The following is a 13,545-nucleotide window of genomic DNA, read 5'->3' as shown; positions in this document are numbered from 1 at the left end:
CCTGACCAGGAGTATGTCTCCTCTGATAGGAGAAACAAGTTTTGCTCCTTACGCACAAAGGAAAATATAAATATCAGGATTTCTCACCCACCAAAGAAGGACACCAGGAGGCTGAGTGAATCCAAGAGATAAGGGTCCAGGGACAGAGCTAGGGGTAGACATCTGACTTTCTTCAACCTGTTGGTTAGCTGTGTGATTATGGCCACAAGTCCCCTTCCCAATTCAGTGTCTCACATCTGAGGGATGGGAATGCCTCAGAGCTCCCTGAAAGAGAAGAGCCCTGCCAGCTCCAACATGCCATGATTCCATCCCCAGGAATAGCCTCCTCCTAGGAGTGCCCAGTCTCTGGCCAGTTCTGAATTTCAGAGTTCATGACACTTGCCCAGAACACAAGATGGCAGAGTCCAGACTTTAGGCTCAAAGATCTAGAACTCTAAGGGCTTAAAATATCCCTTTGCACACCTTTCCAGGGTGAGCATGCAGCTCCAAATGAGGCAGGCCCTTGGTATAGCTCTAAAGCTTGGGAGGTCACAACGCCAAACAGCCCAAAGCCATGAACAAGATGGACCCTCCAGAGCCAGCAGTGGAAGGCAGGACTCCTGCCCTCAGACTCCAGGGCACGGGTGTAAACTGCCCCAGGGAGGTGAAGGATCAGCCCTTCTCTGGCAGGCGTGGCTCTCCTGATCCATATGACTGTTGACTTTCTGCCCCCAAACTGAGTGGGACCAAAAATACTAAAGCACCTCTTTTCCTTTACACAAGCTAGACAAAAGGACATTTTGGAACCACATAAAACTATATGATCAGCTCTAGGGAAGACCTAATGTTCCTAGTGTGCTAAGGGTCTGAAATGTATTTCAGAAGGTGGGTGGTATGACATGGGGGGCAGTGGAGGGGCACTTTTACCAGCATGAGTGGCCACTACAAGAGCTGAGGGGGTGGGGAGCTTCACCTGCTGGCCCACTTACCACCAGTCCCCAAGTCACTTACCCTCACACTGCCTGCCCTCCCCTTGGTAGCCAGGCTTGCAGGAGCACTTGTAGGAGGTGAGTGTATTCTGACAGAGGGCATTGGTGTGGCAGTCATCTAGCCCTTGGGCACACTCGTCCACATCTGCAAAAGAGCACAGCAAGCTCCTGGTACCATGCCCCAAGCCCTTCGAGATCTGGCATCGGCCCTCCTTTAGCTTCATCTCCCACCAGCCCACCCCACTCCTCATCAGCTAAACTCCTCAGGAGACCCTAGGATGAACCACTCCACTTCCAGTCTTCTGTTCCCTCTCACTAGACTACCCCACACACACCCTTTCTACTCGCCTGCAAGACTCAGCTCCAATCTACCTTCTCCAGGGAGCCTACTGTGATCCCCCAGTGGAGGTGGTGTCCCCCACAACCCGCTGCCATATTTATCTCCTTTCATAGCACATATCACACAGGACTGTTACTGTTTTCCTGCCGGTCCTCCCCTCTAGATGGTGTCTTGATGACAGACTCTGTGCCCCTGATGCCAAGCACAGTGCCAGGCACATGAGTAGGCAGTAATAAATGCCTGTTGAAGGAAAAGACCACGTTGGCAAAAACGAAACAAAACGAAAAAAGCAAAACCTGAAAACCAAGCAGTGTCAGCTTTCTCGGGGCTTGGGGTATACGGGAAAAGCTTGCCCTGGGCTCTGAGCACACCATCCTGAGCTCTCAGATGGCGCAAAGTGGGAATGGTTTCCACACCCCATCAACCGCTGCCCGCCCTCACAACCTGGAAACCGGCGTTGGCCTGAAGTATTTCCTGCATTGACACCACTCTAGGATGTTAATTAAAAACAAAAGTTTTTGAAATTACTGCAAGTCCAGTTAACGCACAGCGTCCAGGGTACTTATCTCTGGCCGCCGGGAAAACCCAGGTTTGTTGCGGCTTAAGGCTCACGGTATTCCCGGATCCTCAACCGGCGCCTGTTTCGCAGATAGAGAACTCTCTGGGGCCGACCCTGAAGCCCACAGAACTTCCCGGCTCCGGAAGAAAGATGGAGCAAAGCTGCCACAGCCTCACGGAGGTACCGCGGTCGGGACCCTCAGGTTCCCCACCTACACACATGAGGAGCCGGACCGCCGAGAGTCGGGTGCTCTCCGTCCTACTCAGCGGGCGAGAGTCTGCCCAGCAGGCGCTCTCCGGGCACCCCGGGCAGCGGGACCGGGGCGGGAACTGTCATCAGCCCCGGGTCCGAGGCCGGGCCGCGGCACTCAGGCCCTGGGCCTCTAGCCCAAGCGGTGGCGGCGCCTTGGCCTGGCCAGCGGGTGAGGCCCCAGGGGAGCGGGGGCCACGCGGAGCTCCCGCAGCCAAGCCCTGGCCCGGCCCGCCCCGCGCGGCGCGACCCCGCGCGGGGGTTGGGGGGAAGACCCGGGACCCCGTCCCGGCGCCGGCCCCGCCCGCCTCTGCCAGGTGCGTGCCGAGGCCCCGGAGGTGCGGGCACTCACCCTCTGGCGGCCCCGGGGCGCGGCCCGGGCCGGGCGGGACGGCCGCGGTCAGCAGCAGCGGCGGCAGCAGCAGCGACAGCAGCGCCCGGGCCGTCCCGGGGCAGCCGCGGCCCAAGACCCCCATGGGTGGCGCGGCGGCTGCGGGCAGAGACGGCGAGCGCGGCGGCGGCTCCGGGAGGTGTGTGCGGGCGCCCTGCCCGCCGCGCTCTGACACCCCCGGCCCGGCCCCGCCCGGCCCCCGAGCCCCGGCCTCATTTTCACACGGTCCTCCCCGGGGCCGGGGCGGGCGGCGCGGGGGCAGTGCCGCCCCTCCCGGCCCCCTCCCTTCCCCCTCCGGGCGCTGGGCGGAGGGGGCGCGGCCGCGGTGGCCGGAGGGCGGCTGTCAGCTTGGCCGGGCAGGCCCGAGTCCCCAGTGCAGGCCCCGTCACCAGACCCGCTGCTCCCGCACCCCCGCCCCGCTCCAGCCCCCAGAGCCTCGTGCTCCGCCGTTTGCAGTGTCCTACAACTTGACCCAGTCCCTCTTGTGCGACAAATAGCACTCTGGCCTGAAATATTCCAACAGGAGGCTCCCAGAAATTGTCCTGTGTAGTTCAGAATCCTATAATCCCCAAACCCTAAAGCCACCTCTGGGGCTTTCCCACCTCTCCACTTGGGACGGGTAATGTGGTTGGAGTGAGCAATTCCACATACTTCTGACCCTCAGGAGACTCAGGGGAGAGGGCAACATCGGATCCCCGCTCACCTTCACATGCACTCTGCACCTTTCTCCGTGTTGCCCAGGCCAGGCCTTCTGTGATCCCCAGCCCCAAGCAGTGGCCCAACCACCTGTCCCACCACCCCACATGCTTAGGACTGTTCCTCTCTGGTACACTGCTGGGCCTAGAATCACAGCAGAAAATGTTCATCTCACTCAACACTAGTTAAATGTATCTACAGGGGAGCCTAGAAGGTGAAGGGAAAGGGGGCTAGCAGTCAAAGGTGAGCCAGCAGGGACAAGAGACCGCACCAGTTTTGCCTGGGTCACGGGTGGTTTCTATGACCATCTGAACTCGTAAACATCAGGTCTGGCCAGCTGCAAATACAGGCACCGCCTGTCAGCTGGCCCTCCAAGCAAGACAGTCCCTACAAGGGCACATGTACATACGGAGACTTCCCATGCCTCCCCTTGCCACCGATGATGGAGCCCACTACACCCGGCATCACTCCAGGAACAAATGCAACAACGATTCCGAGATGCTGCTGTTGAACGCCATACTGAGGGGTTTTAATCAGTTTCTCTTTATTTATTACATTTTCTCCTACGCATATATATACATACATACATACAAACATACATGTTTGTGTACGTGTGTATATATTTACAGGAGAAAATTTAATAATGAATATATATGAATAGTGAATACACACACACACACACCCCTTTGGTAATCAGGAAAAAAAGAAACGTCATAGAAAATACCCACCTAGCTCATGCACAAGAACATGTCTTCCTAGGGTCCATCCCCTTTCCAGAGCGCCCCTCTTTGTAGCACACACATCCCCCCCCCCCCCCCGCCCCGCCCCAATCTGCTGCCTCTGTCTTTCCCATGCCCATGGGCCTAGGCGAAGAATGCCTCTTTGGGCCTTCATTGCTAGTGCTGCTGCTGGATGGAGAATCTAAGAAAATAACTTTTCTGTGGTTGTTTTTCTTTTGACCTTTTCATCCCCAGTGAAGGCAGGCAGGTTGCATCCCTTTTTCTGTCTTTTGCCCCTCCCTCCTATCCCCTTTTGTTTGGTACCGAGAGAGACACTCAGCTATTTCTAGCCATAAGGATGGTTTTTACACATTTGTAAATCTTCACTTAGTGAAACGTTCCCTCCGCCTTTGTCTTTGTGTCCTTAATGGTAGCCATAAATTACCACTTTCTTTTCTCTGCGCTGCATCAGGCTTCATTGCTTTTGAAATGATCAAAGTTATTTTCTTTTAAAATCCAACTAGAAACTGCCCATTGTGTGGCACAGACCTCTTTAGCTCCAGTCAAAGCATATAAATACATAAAGCTGCCCATTAAGTTCTACGGGAGCCTCCTCCAGCCCCGTGTGCCTGGTAAAGAAATAAGACATGTGCTGTTCTTTCCCTTCATCTTTTCCCCCAAGTTCATGTTTCAGTAAGAATACAAATTAATTATGATAAGACCCAGTGCTTTTTTGCCTAAGAGGGTCAGTTTTTGTCATGTTTCCTGGAAAAGTTCACCACTGGCACAAATCTCAAAAAATGTTCTGAATTCTATTTTGTTTGCCCCGACTTCCATACAAATGTGCTTTCAGCTGGTTGGCTCCCAGACCCCTGGGCAACCTTTCTGACACTTCAGATTAAAGTCAGTATGGTTTACAACTGGAAATTTCCATAAGGGAAAGGCTCCAGGGGAAGTTTATATTCAAATGTCAATGTTTTCGGTGTTCCAATGTCGGGAGGGACTCGGTGGGCCCTGCACTAGCTGACGTCTGCCTTCTATTGTCCAGCTGAGGTCCCCACAAACTTCTCTGAGAGGCCACAGCCACTGTCCCTGGACTGAGGCTGAATCTGCCTCTTCCTCTCCCTCTCCTTTGCCTCAGGCTCAAGACCTGAGGGGAAAGAGAGCCCAATCAGCCCCACCACACTGGTGTAGGCTTCTGGCACGAGAGAGGCTGTGGAGGCAGAAGACCCTGGGTGCCTCTGCACCATGGACGGCTAGGTTAAACTCTGTATTCACCAGACACCTTTCAGTGCCCATCTTTTTTGATTCCTCAGCAGCCTTTGGAAACTCTTTTTGGAAACTGTCCCTCCCCTGGATTTTCATCACAGCAGGCAAGCTCCTGGTTTTCCTCCTACCTCTCAGGAAATGCCTTCTCAATCATCTTCTTGGGATCCTCTTTCTACACCTCCTTCCTCCCTGATGGTTCACTCATTCCCTTGCTTCCATAATAGAAATCTCCAGCTTGCATCTCTTCCCATAGCTTCAGTTCTATGTATCCAATTACCTACTGGATACCTCCACCTTGATCTTGCACAGGTCTCTCAGATTCAAGATGTTCAAAACAGAGCTCATCTTCTCCCTCAAACCTTCTCCTTCCCAAGTGCTCCCTCTCTCTGGAAAGGGCACCACCATTCTGCCAACACCAAGTCAGAGACCTGGCAGTCATCCTGGACTCCATTCTCTCTCTCCCTACCACATCCAAACAATCATGTCAACTCTACCTTCTTATCATCTCTCAAAGCCATCCTCTCCCTCCATACAAGCTTCCAGAGCTCAGGGCCTCATCATCCCTCACCTGGTCTATTGCTCCTGGTCTGTGATTCTTTACTGGTATCCCTGTCTCCAACCTCACCCGCCTTCAGTGCATCTTTCATAGTGGCTGCCAGACTAAAATATAAATCTCATCACACCACTCCCAGTCTTCCTCAGGTGAAAGTCAAAACTCCCTTGATACGGCCACTCTGGAGAACTGTTGGGAAGTACCTACTAAAACAAAAACGTGCCTACCGACTTCCGGGTATATACCCAAGAGAAATGAGTACATATGTTCACCAAAAGACATGTATAAGAATGTTCACAATAGCTATAGTCACACTAGCACAAAACTGGAAATAACCCAAATGGCTGTCAACTAGAAACTGCATAAACAAGTTGCTGGATTTTCGTTCAATGGAATACTATGGAGCCTGAAAATGAACAAAGTCTCGTAAGTTCCACAACACAGAGACATCTCATGATCATTACAATGGGTAAAAGAAGCCAGATACAAAAGGGTACAAATTGTATAAGTCCACTTCTATGAAGGTTAAGAACAGACTGAACTAATTAATAGCAATTGAGGCCAGAACAGTGTTCCCACTGGGGATGGGGATTGACTGGGAAAGGCATGAAGGAACCTTCTGGAATGCTAGAAATATTTTAGATCTTGATCTGGGTGGTGATTATATGGATGTATATATATATGTAAAAATTCACTGAGATGTTGGCTTAAGCTTAATGCGCTTTATTGTCTGTGTTTTACCTCAATAACTAAGCTGAAACAAGAACTGCCCAGCCAAAGACTTTTATGATCTGATCCCATTCTACTTTTCCAGCTTCTCTCCTATCACTCCCTCACAGGCTATGCTCCAGAGACATCAAACTATTTATACCAGAAGTTTATCATTTTCCCCTCATACATGCTTTCTTTTGCCCACACTCTTCCCTTTGCCTAAAAGACATGAAGTGGGTCTCAGTAAATATTTAAATGAATGAAATGGTGTATCTTGATTATAAATATACTATACCTCAAAGAAAAATGTGTTTGCTGAGATGTTCCCACAAAAGCAATGAGGTATGGATGAAAGTTCTAGAGTCAGCAGGTTAGCAGGTCCTAAGAACTAATGCTGGAAGGAAAACCGATCTGCTCTTGCTCCACATTAATTTTTCCTCCATGGATGGCTTTCATATGTCCTGAAAAACTTTTTCAATATTTCTGAGCTGGATATGAGGCAGTCAATTTTTCTAGTTGCTTACTCATCCTCATGTGCTCCTTTTTTCTTCCTAACATATATTCATGTTCCTAGGAGGGAAGCTGCCCCAACCTCAACTTCAGGCTCTGGAGTTGGCTTAAGACATCAATATCTTTCATTCTGGGGCACCTGGACAGCTCAGGTGGTTGAGCATCCAACTCTTGGTTTCAGCTCAGGTCATGATCTTGCGGTCTTGGGATTGAGCCCCATGTTGGGCTCTGTGCTCAGTGTGGAGTCTGCCTCAGATTCTCTCTCCCTCTCCCTCCCACTCACTCGCTCTCAAATAAATAAAATCTTAAAAAATACATATCTTTCATTCTATTGCCCTTGTAATAGTCATGGGTTCAGGGATAAGCATATAACAATATTCTAATCAGAGTGAATCTCAGTCCCCTTGCTTGAAAGGCTGGCATGCAAGTGTTCTCTTTTCTTCCTGTGCTGTGGTTCTGGTGAGAAACTGTAGCAGCCATCTTGGTACCAACCTGAAGAAGGTAAACTAAGAGAAACACTGAAGCCAACGCAGGCTTCCTTCCTCAGGATCGCTGGTTATACGTGCCAGTGCACTTTCTTATTGTTTGCATTGGGTTTGTTTTTATTTTTTATTTTTTTTAAAGATTTTACTTATTCATTAGAGAGAGAGAGAGAAAGAAAGCGTGAGAGAGCAGGAGCAGGAGGGGGAGGGGGAAGCAGACTCCCCACTGAGCAGAGAGCCCGATGCAGCTCAATTCCAAGACCCCAAAATCACAATGTGAGTAGGAGGCAGACGCTTAACCAACTGAGCCACCCAGGCACCCCTGTTTGTTTTTAAATTGTGGTAAAATATATACAACATAAAATTTACCATTTTCACCATTTTTAAGTGTACAATTTAGCAGCCTTGAGTACATTTACGTCATTGTGCAACCATCACTACCATCCACATCCAGATCTTTTTTTCATCCTGCAAAACTGAAACTCTATATCATTAAACAATAACTGCCCATTCCCCTACCCCACCCCTGCTCCTAGCAACTACAATCCCACTTTCTGTTTCTATGAATCTGCCTACTCCCAGCACCTCATATGAATGGAACCATGCAGTATTTGTGGCTGGCTGGTTTCACCAAGTGCAAAGTCTTCAAGGTTCATCTATACTGTAGCATGTGTCAGAATTTCCTCTCTTTTTAAAGTCTGAAGAATATTCCTTGTATGTGTAGACCACATTTTGTTTATTCACCCATCAGTGGACACTTGGGTTGCTTCCACCTTTTGGCTATTGTGAATAATATGATTGTGAATATGGGTGCACAAATACCTGTTTATGTCTCTGCTTTCAATTCTTCTTAGTATATATAAGCAGAATTGCTGGATCATACCATAATTCCATATATAATTTTTTGAATAACTTCAATACTGTTTACCATTTCAGCTACACCATTTTTCATTCCCACCAGCAATGCACAAGAGTTCCAATTTCTTCACATCCTCGCCAAAACTTACTTTCTCTTTTGTTTTGTTTTAAATGATAGCCATCCTCAGGGATGTGAAGTGGTGGTTCACTGAGGTTTTTGAGTGGGTTTTTTTATTTACAGCCCCAACGTAGTCCTAGTCAGTTCCATAAAAGCCTCCATTAGGAAATTCTGGCTGGGTAGCAGGTGATCCTCTCAGGGAGATGGAAGAAAGATAGTTGGGTAGAAATGAATCCTTTCAGAAGCCTAAGAAATAAACGATTGGGTTGCCTGGATGGCTCATTCACAAAGTTGATGCGATCTTGGTGTAAACGCCAGGACTCCATTTATTTTTTTCAACGGTTCTAAAAACTGCATCAACATTCTCTTTTGCTTTAGGAGGGTTAAAAATTCTTCCAATAAATATTTACTTTTAACGTTTACTTAACATTTGAGTGAATACTAAATGTCAGACACTATTGTTAAGGACTTCATGTGCATTAGCTCATTTAATCTTCATAGACACTCTGTGAAGTGGATATCACCATTATCTTTATTTTACAGATGTAGAATCTGAAGTGAAGGGAGGTTAAGTAACTTGCTAGGAAGTGGCCGACCAGGACTCAATGCCAAGATGTCTGGCATCAGATCCACCTTCTTAACTGCTCTGTACAGCCCAGGTGTGCCAGGCACTGTATTAGACATTATAGAAGATACAAGATGAATTCAGAGGCAAATCCTGCCCTCAAAGACCTAAAAGTTCATCCTCAAGACCTCCTCCAAAATATAAATATCATAATTCCTGTTTAAAAACTTTTGGTGGGGCGCCTGGGTGGCTCAGTCAGTTAAGCGCCTGCCTTCCACTCCAGTCCTGAGATCGAGCCCCGCATGGGGCTCTCTGCTCAGCGTGGAGTCTGCTTCTCCCTCTCCCTCTGCCCCTCCCCCTGCTCATGCACGTGAGTGTGTTCATGCTCTCTCTCTCTCTCAAATAAATAAAAATCTTAAAATAAAAAAAACCTTTGGTGCTTCCCTGCCTGCATTTCCTCCATAGTGAACGTCATGAGCAGGACCAGCTACATAATTTGCAGGGCCTAGTGAAAAATTAAAACGCAAGGCCCCTTATTCAAAAAACAAGGGGAAAGTTCCAGTAAAGGTGCTAAAAATAGTTTTTTCCTTTAAAAATATATTTTTTTAAGATTTCATTTTTTTTAAGTAATCTCTGCACCCAAGGTGGGACTCAAACTCACAACCCAGATATCAAGAGTGGCATGCTCCACCTGAGCCAGCCAGGTGCCCCCTTTCAAAAATATTTTATACTTGTTAAACATAGTAGGGGTAATATCAATATATAAATAACAACATAAACTCACAAACTGCAAAAAAAGAACTTTTTAGGGAAATAATTTTATACAATGCAATAAATAAAAATACTTTATTAATGTGCTATCTTGATTGATCATAAGATTTTTTTCTGCCTCATTTTTCTAGAAATTCATGTATTAGGTCATCAAATTTATACTTTTAGGATCTTCATTTTCAATCAGTATAATTAAAAGGACATCAGTCATTCTTGGCAAATGAAAGGTCACAAATAAATTTTGATAATTTGTAATTTTGAGAAGGATCTTTCTGTTGATCCAACTGTTATTGGGTCTATTGAGAGTATTTTATAGGCTATAACATATTGGGATACACTTTTTTTTTTTAAACATTTTATTTATTTATTCATAAGAGACAGAGAGAGAGGCAGAGGGAGAAGCAGGCTCCCCGCTGAGCAAGGAGCCCAATGCGGGACTCGATCCCAGGACCCTGGGATCATGACCTGAGCCAAAGGCAGACACTTAACCATCTGAGCCACCCAGGCACCCAGGATACACTTTGATCAATTATTTTAAAATATAAATTTTAGAGTTTATGATTCTTTTTTTTTTTTAAAGATTTTATTTATTTGACAGAGAGACACAGTGAGAGTGGGAACACAAGCGATGGGAGTTGGAGAGGGAGAAGCAGGCTTCCCACAGAGCAGGGAGCCCGATGTGGGGCTCGATCCCAGGACCCTGGGATCATGACTTGAGCCAAAGGCAGATGCTTAACGACTGAGCCACCCAGGCATCCCTACAGCTTACAATTCTTGGAATCGTGGAACAATTTTTCTAAAAAGATTTAACTCTTCATATAAATCACTTTTGGGTAAGTCTGACTTTAATTTAAATATAAATTTATAATGGTATGTCAATGTTTTCTTTGACATTTCTTGTAATTTGTGGAGTAATATAAGAAACTGAGAAAGAGGCTTCATGATTTGTATGTAATGCAAAACACCTGTTGATGTATTCATCATATCTTTAATAAGGAAAAATTAATTTTAAAATTGTCTTCCTTGTTAATAATTGGTTAAACTGAAGCTTCATATGAAAATAGTATTCTTGGGGCGCCTGGATGGCTCAGTTGGTTAAGCGTCTGCCTTCAGCTCAGGTCATGATCCCAGAGTCCTGGGATTGAGTCCCACATTGGGCTCCCTACTCAGTGGGGAGTCTGCTTCTCCCTCTCCCTCTCCTCCTCCCCTCTGCTGTTCTCTCTGTCTCTCAAATAAATAAATAAAATCTTAAAAAAAAGAAAGAAAGAAAATAGTATTCTTTTCTACCTCATGGAACAATTTTTGTATTTGGTTTCTATTTCTAAGCCTGTGGATACTTGTTTCCCAGTGTTGCAGCAGTTTTAAAAAGCAGAGATTCTAAACTCTTCAAAAAATTCTAATAACTCCCTGCTATGCTTGACTGCAGGATGTATATGCTTGCCTTTATTTTATAATAATTTACTGACAAAGTTTACTGCCTGAGGGTGGGCAATTCCTGTCCCAGTGCTTGGGTCAGAGTTAATATTTGTGCAGACACCACAGGAGCAGACCCTGGGGATGGACCAGTCACTGTGGGTCTCAACGCTGCCCCCATATAGACATCCTCTTTTCTTCTTGCTGCTGCCTCTATCTCAGCTGCCTGTCTGAGCTTTGTATCAGGATATGAGCTAGTTTTATTATTCTCACAGAAGGCAAGTCATAGATACTATCTAAAGAAATGGAGGGTGAAGGACATCATAGAAAACTATAATTAGGGGCACCTGGGTGGCTCGGTCAGTTAAGCCTCTGACTTTGGCTGAGGTCATGATCCCAGGTCCTCATTGAGCCCCACATAGGGCTCCCTGCTTGTACACTCTCCCTCTGCCCCTCCCCCTGCTTGTACACTCTCTCTCTCAAATAAATAAATCTTTTAAAAAAGGAAAAAAAATTATAAAGGCAACTGGAAGAAGAAAAATCAAAGATTTATAAATAGCAGAAGAGCCATGTACACAAAACTGGCCTCTGAAAAGAGAGAAATGATAGAGACCAATTTGTAATGAAAGAAACAGAGAAGGTTGTCAAAGAACTACTCTACCTCTTAAAAATGAGGCAGGCCCAGATAATTTCACAGGAAAAATTCTAACAAACTTTTTAAAAAAGTGGATTATTCCAGGGCAAACCTCTTGGGTCCCCTCCCTCTTCAAGAGCTTTGTACTATCACTTTACTATCGCTCAATAAACCTTGCTTTGCTGCCCACCAAAAAAAAAAAAAAGTGGATTATTCCTATGTTTTTTAATTGCTCTAGAGTCATGGAGAAAAGTTCAATTTTTTCTATGAAGCAAGTACACCATTAATATCAAAACTTGAGGGGCACCTACCTGGTTCAGTCAGTGGAGCGTGGGCCTCTTGATCTCAGGGTTGTAAGTTTGAGCCCCACACTGGGTGTAGAGATTACTTAAAAATAAAATCTTTAAAAAAAGGTCAAAACTTGATAATATTGTACACAAAAAAAAAAACCAAACTATAGATCAATATCACTTATGACCATCAATAAAAAGTCCTAAACAAAAAATTAGCAACAGAATTTAGCATCATAATTAAGTAGTATACATTTCAGAATGCAAATACAGATCAATATTATACCATTTACATAACTAAACCCAATAAATAAATTGGAAGTAGAAAATCATATGATCACCTCTATAGATGTTAAAGGGCATTTTAAATATGTATTCTTGGGGTGCCTGGGTGGCTCAGTCAGTTAAGAGTGCGACTCTTGATTTCGGCTCAGGTCATGAACTCAGAGTTGTTGGGTTCCACACTGAGCATGGAGCCTGCTTAAGATTCTGTCTCTCCTTCTCCCTCTGCCCCTCCCCTCTCCTCTCTAAATAAATAAATAGATAAACAAGCAAGCATTCTTGATAAAAACATTCAATAAGATAGGGGTAAATACTTCTTTAACATGAAAAAAACTATCTTAGTCCAAAAGCCAACATCAAACTCAATGGGGAAACACTAGAAATATTTCTATCAGACTTTGAAACAAGACAAAGATGATCACTTGAATATTATTTAACACTTTACAGGACATATTAGTCAAATCAACTAGATAAAATAAATCAGAAGCGTGAAATTTGGAAGAGAGAAACATTGGCAGGTGATATAATTGTATATCTAGAAAATCTAAGAAAATCAACTGAAAAACTACTATAAGTCATAAAAAAAACACAGTAAACTCATAGGGAACAAAATCAACATACAGAAATCGAGTTTTCTCAATATAAATTATATGATAGAAAAAATACCCTATTTATAATAGCAACAACAACAAAAAGTTAAATACCTTGGAATGAACATAACAAATATTCAGGGACGCCTGGATGACTCAGTCAGTTAAGCATCTGCCTTCAGCTCAGGTGATGATCCTGGGGTCCTGGGATTGAGTCCCATGTTGGTCTCCCTGCTCAGCTGGGAGCCTGCTTCTCCCTCTCCCTCTGCCTGCCACTCTGCCTACTTGTGATCTCTCTCTCTCTCTCTCTCTGTGTCAAATAAATAAATATTTTTTTAAAAAAAGAAATATTCAAAGCCTATGTGAAGAAAAAATTTCAAACACTACTAAACACTATCCAAAAGAAAACTTGAACAAGTAGAAATATAACATGCTCTTGGATAGGAATACTCAACATCACAAAAATGTCAGTTCTCCATAACTTAATTAAAAAAAATTTTTTTTTAAGATTTTTATTTATTTATTTGACAGAGAGAGACACAGCAAGAGAGGGAACACAAGCAGGGGGAGTGGGAGA

At 45.5% G+C, this 13,545-nt stretch overlaps 1 protein-coding gene across 5 annotated transcripts in view; it reads right to left on the bottom strand.

Moving 5' to 3' along the window:
* The window catches only part of SCUBE2 (signal peptide, CUB domain and EGF like domain containing 2), a 67,434-nt gene extending 64,720 nt beyond the window's left edge, over positions 1–2,714 (bottom strand). Inside the window, exons 1-2 of one of the 5 annotated variants that reach the window (XR_013442443.1) lie at positions 2,469–2,714; positions 991–1,113 (exon numbers count right to left, since the gene is read on the bottom strand). Coding sequence is in view for 4 of the 5 variants with exons in the window: in XM_078058417.1 (XP_077914543.1) it covers positions 991–1,113; positions 2,469–2,592 (247 nt within the window). In the remaining variant the exon portion in view is untranslated. The remainder of the gene's footprint in view (positions 1–990; positions 1,114–2,468) is intronic. The other 4 variants (XM_078058417.1, XM_036121387.2, XM_078058418.1 and 1 more) reach the window with 4 other exon arrangements.
* Positions 2,715–13,545: the final 10,831 nt, after the last annotated feature.

This window comes from Halichoerus grypus, chromosome 11 (assembly GCF_964656455.1).
Source record: "Halichoerus grypus chromosome 11, mHalGry1.hap1.1, whole genome shotgun sequence".
Taxonomy (NCBI): Eukaryota; Metazoa; Chordata; class Mammalia; order Carnivora; family Phocidae; genus Halichoerus; species Halichoerus grypus.
This window is presented reverse-complemented; position numbering and strand designations above follow the sequence as displayed.